Here is a 4,785-nt window from a genome sequence, read left to right as displayed (position 1 = left end):
TACCAAAGCTTTTAGTTTATGAGTTCCCTTTGTATTTTATTTATGGGTTCCTTTTTGGTTTACTATATATATTTACACTAAAAATTAAAAACCGAGTGTGTTCCTGGGAACCCGATACTTTTACATAAGTCCGCCCCTGTCCACAACCACTACCCAGAGGAAACAACCTTAACCCAAACATATAATGCGCGCATGCAACACAAGAGCTTGTATTTTTAGAAGTTACAAGTTCCATCACAAGTAAACACGACATTATCATTATAACTAATTTATTAGTTACAGTTGAACATTTATTTATACTAGTTTGCCTTTGAATACATACAAACCAAACAAGTAAAGTTGATATCATTGTTTATTAGACACTGATAACAAATTAATTAGCTTCAATTCTCTACAGACATTGCCATGAGTTTGTTTTATATGTACGTTCCGAGGCACGGTTTATTGTTGTTTTACATTCATTTACACAGTCAAGTACGGTTTTGCGGACCATATTTCAGGAATAACTTGCGACAGGTCATGTATCTTCTCCAAAGCATAATCTGCTCCATTTGTCACCATTGTTTTTCCAACCTGTCCAAGAATTAACAATTAAGCATCTAGAAATATAAGAAATAATTATCCACCTTTTAACCTCAAAAGAAAACGTATTATAAATGTCAATTATTTATTGAAATAGCAATAGAAAATGACTCAGCCAAATTGGGTTTTAATAAAACTTATTATTATTGGTCAAAATATACCAATTACATTTGATAATCATCATAAAAAAATCACATATGAAGTCGCTTTTATGGATGGAAACTTTATAATATTATTGTTAGTTATAGTTAAAGTTATTTGTATCTAATTTATTTATTTAAATTTAAAAGTGAGAGAATACCACAGCGGTATGAAGTCCAACAGCTTTGGCTGCTGCAATATTTCCAACGTTGTCGTCAAAAAACAGATGTGAAATTAAACAAACACAAAGACGTCATTTAAATTAAATTAAAATATAACAAAATATAATTATTGAGAGTTGATTGGAGGTGGTAATACCGTTGTGGTAGGGTCAACCTGAGCAACGTCAATAGCAATATTGAAGGCCTCTAATGAAGGCTTCAGAACCACAGGGAAGTCCTCCGACTTGGACTTGGAATTGAATAGATTCGGATTCATGGTCTCAAAACAGATGATCTGCTCAAAGCAGTCGGCTATTCCAAGAAGATTCAATGCCTTGATCGCATGGGCTCGATCCGAATTTGTGAATATCTGAAAGAAAGTAACATACTTGTAATTCATTCCTAAGGTAGGAAAAAATCAGAGCAGTAAGTATAGCTTACGATTTTGCGTTGAGTGATGGTGAGCAAAAGGTCTCTTAATTGATGATCTGGGTTGATTAGATGGTAAGGCAACCTTCCGTGCACGATGCTGTGGTATTCATCGGCGTCCACATCATAACCTAACGCCTGCACGCACAGATTGATTGTAATTGGTGATCTAACTCATTCCAGACAGACAGACAGAGTGACTTACTCGTAAGCCAGCGAGAGTGCTTCCGTAGGTTTTGAAGAGTTGAACACGAAGAGCAGAAGCTTTCCTCGGTTCAAATCCGCATTTTTCAACTAAAAAATCTGCTAGAAACAAATTAATCGACTGATTAGAATCTTATTTTTCACTTGCTTTCTGTGTGGTACCTAGCTACCTACCATCTATGTTACGCTTGGTGGCGTCACCGAATCCGATGCTTGAAGAGTACAGAGTATCATCCAAATCTGCGATTAATGTCCATCTTCAAGATTTCTCCAACATAACAGAGAATAAGAAAGAAAGACATACATAACGAAGACGAGAGAATCGAAAGGCGAGTATGAAACCATGATGGAAAGATTGAAATTTGTAAGCAGAGGAGGATCGGAGGGGAAGAAAGGAACGGTATTTATAAGGGAAGGGAAGGGAAGGAAGCGATTTGATTGATGACTCATTTTCATTACTATTATTCTAATGCGTAACGTGATAAACGAGTATATTATTCACCGCGTTGGTCCCCCCACACAATATTTTAAATCCTTCGGCCCATTTGCGGACTCACAATTTTTTTTTTTCATTGGGTTTATTTATTTATTTATTTTTTTTTTGTTAAAAATTTACCAATCAAACAATAAAATTTTTGGGTCGGTCATCGTAGTCGAGTCAGGTCGGGTCGGGGCTAGAAAATAAAGTAGAAGCATTAAGTAGACATGAAACCAACACATTATTAATAACCATTTTCAAGAATCAAGTTATCAAATTGTGGTGATTAATAAGTTGCTTGAAAACAAAAGCTACCTAAACAACACAACTCCTTCACATAACTTCAAAATTTTGTTTAAGCTTTTTTTTAACGCCACTATATGTTGAAAGTCTTATTTGGTAATCAAATGTGAAATAAAATTGTTCGAAGACATTAATTTATCATTTTAAGAGTTAAGAAGCAAATTAAAGGGTTGGGTGGTTGTACTATTTTAAAACACTAGGTTAATTTTAATGGAAAAATAAACTAAAAAACAAGACTTGAACTTGAGACCTATTTGTTGGAGCACAAGAGGATTTACGACCATACCATCTTTGTTTTTAATACCATGGGGTCCAACTAATTTATTTTATGGGGTCCTTGAAAAATTTAACATACCGGTTCTACTATTTTCTTGAAAAAATTGGAGTTTGTGAACCCCGACCCGCACTATAAGGGGCCGTCCCTGCTTCAGCCACACAGGTAGCATCACCAACATATTTTTTTCCCTTTTTTAAATATCAACCCATTCGTTCCTATCTACATGTCTATAATTTATGAGATTCTTATATTTGTAATTTTAACTAGAGTAACAAGTTTTGTCCTTTATGATTACCTTACTTTGCAATTAGTGTTCTTTAACGTAAAAGTTTGCAAGTTTTATATTTTATATTTCAAAATCTTGCAAGTTTTAACCTTTCGGCTAAACCCAATTAGATTTTTTAGTTAAATATGGTCATGTGTCTTGCATATGAGAGCATATTGTCTTTTCACCATTACATGGACTATTATGTAAATGTTTATTGTCTAGTGACTATTATGTATATAATGAAAAAGATATATACTTTAAAAAAATTGCAGTCTCTCCTCTCTCTCTAACCTACAAAGCACCGCCACCCGGCCACCGGTCACCTCTCCTCCCGTCGTAACACCGCGTGAAATCTCAAACTACGGTCCACCAAATGTTTCTGGGAGCTCTAGTACATGTGGCCCCACCAGATGCTCCACCTCCCCGCCGCCGGCTACCGGACAATCGCTCCAGACCTCCGCGGATACGGCAGAACTAACACACCTACCTCTACCGCTGATTACATCGTGTTTCACATCGTTATAGACCTCATGTGCCTCCTTGATGCGCTGGGGCTCGATCAGGTGTTCCTTGTGGCGTACGATTGGGGAGCGAGTATCGCTTGGAACTTTTGTTTGTTGCGGCCTAATCGGATTAAGGTGTTGGTGAATATGAGTGTTGTGTTTAGACCTAGGAATCAGGTTCGGAAGCCGATTGAGTCGATGCGCAAGGTGTTTGGGAATGATTATTATACATGCAGGTTTCAGGTGATATGTTCTTGTTCTATACTTGATTTAATTTTTTGAATCTATTTGTGAAAGTGGTTCAGATTTGTTTATGACTTCGGTTCATGAATGTATTTATGTTTTCAGTTTTAATGATTTTATAATGATACTCTAGTAGTAGTGTATGATTTATTTAAATTTATGTTTTGCATCTGTTGTGTATGGTTCAGATCTGAGCAATGGATGCGGTGGTGGTTGGGTGTTGGTGGTGGGAGATGGGATGTGGCGGATGAAGGTTGGTGGTGGGAGGTTGTGGCGGCAGTTGAAAGGTAGTGGTGGGAGGTTGCGACGGTGGGTGTTGGTGGTGGGAGGCGGAGGTGGTAGTGAAAGGTAGTGGTAGTGGGTGAAGAGAGATAGAGAGGGGAATGAGAGGAGAATATGTGATAGAGAGAGAAAAGAGAGGGAGACTTACACAATTAGTTCCTTGAATATCAAGTTATTTACTCAACAGTCCATAAGAAGGTAATATGACAAGAATACCCTCATGTGCAAGGCACATAACCATATTTAACTAAAAAAATCTAACTGGGTTTGGCCTAAAGGTTAAAATGTGCAAGATTTTTTAACATAAAGCACAACACTTGAAACTTTTGCGCTAAAAGACACTGCCTTCAAAGTGGTGTAAACATAAGGGACAAAACTTGTAATTTACTCTTTTAACTATGTGTATGTATACTTTTAAACATATAATTCGTGAGATTATTCACGCTTCATATCTGCCTTTCGATCAGTATCTATTTGGTTTGGTACGATATTGTACCAACACTTGATACAATAAACAAAAAAAGTTATGCCCAACACAATACCGACACAGATTTACATCGACCAAAAACCATAAAAAAATATTGATACCGGTGCTGATGTTGTTTGGCCCGTATTAGGTCGGTTTATAACGGTAGCGTTAGCAGTGGCGGAGGTATGGTATAAAGAGGGGTATCACGGGCTACGGCTCAACCCCGTATTCATAGTGTAATTTTAATTTTATTGTTTTCAGTTTTATATAAAGGATATCTCTGAACAAACATGGGGATGCCCCTAAAAATATAGGATACTTTAATTATTAAAATTCCAAACTTTTATAAGCCCAAACATTTTACAATACTAAACTTGTATAATAATTAGGCACAAATGATAGAGTTAACCCAAATTAAGTATAATATAATTGAAAGATGCTAAAT

At 36.3% G+C, this 4,785-nt stretch overlaps 2 protein-coding genes across 2 annotated transcripts; one reads left to right on the top strand and one right to left on the bottom strand.

Moving 5' to 3' along the window:
- Positions 1-319: 319 nt before the first annotated feature.
- LOC110867774 (suppressor of disruption of TFIIS) lies at positions 320-1,906 on the bottom strand (the record flags this gene model as incomplete). Its single annotated transcript, XM_035974899.1, has 7 exons — positions 320-573; positions 884-949; positions 1,042-1,254; positions 1,326-1,451; positions 1,519-1,616; positions 1,692-1,757; positions 1,822-1,906. Coding segments are annotated over 7 exons (765 nt in total), but the record flags the coding sequence as incomplete, so codon positions are not given.
- A 1,332-nt stretch (positions 1,907-3,238) lies between these two features.
- Positions 3,239-3,941, top strand: LOC110866459 (epoxide hydrolase A). Its single transcript, XM_022115606.1, has 3 exons — positions 3,239-3,582; positions 3,644-3,678; positions 3,778-3,941. The coding sequence occupies exons 1-3, from the start codon at positions 3,239-3,241 to the stop codon at positions 3,939-3,941; spliced, it is 543 nt and encodes a 180-aa protein (XP_021971298.1).
- Positions 3,942-4,785: the final 844 nt, after the last annotated feature.

This window comes from Helianthus annuus, chromosome 7 (genome assembly GCF_002127325.2).
Source record: "Helianthus annuus cultivar XRQ/B chromosome 7, HanXRQr2.0-SUNRISE, whole genome shotgun sequence".
Classification (NCBI taxonomy): Eukaryota; Viridiplantae; Streptophyta; class Magnoliopsida; order Asterales; family Asteraceae; genus Helianthus; species Helianthus annuus.
Note: the sequence above shows the minus strand (reverse complement) of the source record. Positions and strands in the feature narration are given on the sequence as shown.

Excerpts from the sequence above, each read along its gene's own strand:
- LOC110866459 (XM_022115606.1), top strand. The coding sequence starts at position 3,239 with ATGTGGCCCCACCAGATGCTCCACCTCCCCGCCGCCGGCTACCGGACA. Across the intron at positions 3,583-3,643 it reads AATGATTATTATACATGCAG|TGGTTCAGATTTGTTTATGA; the intron begins GTTTCAGGTGAT and ends TATTTGTGAAAG. Across the intron at positions 3,679-3,777 it reads TATGACTTCGGTTCATGAAT|ATCTGAGCAATGGATGCGGT; the intron begins GTATTTATGTTT and ends TGTATGGTTCAG.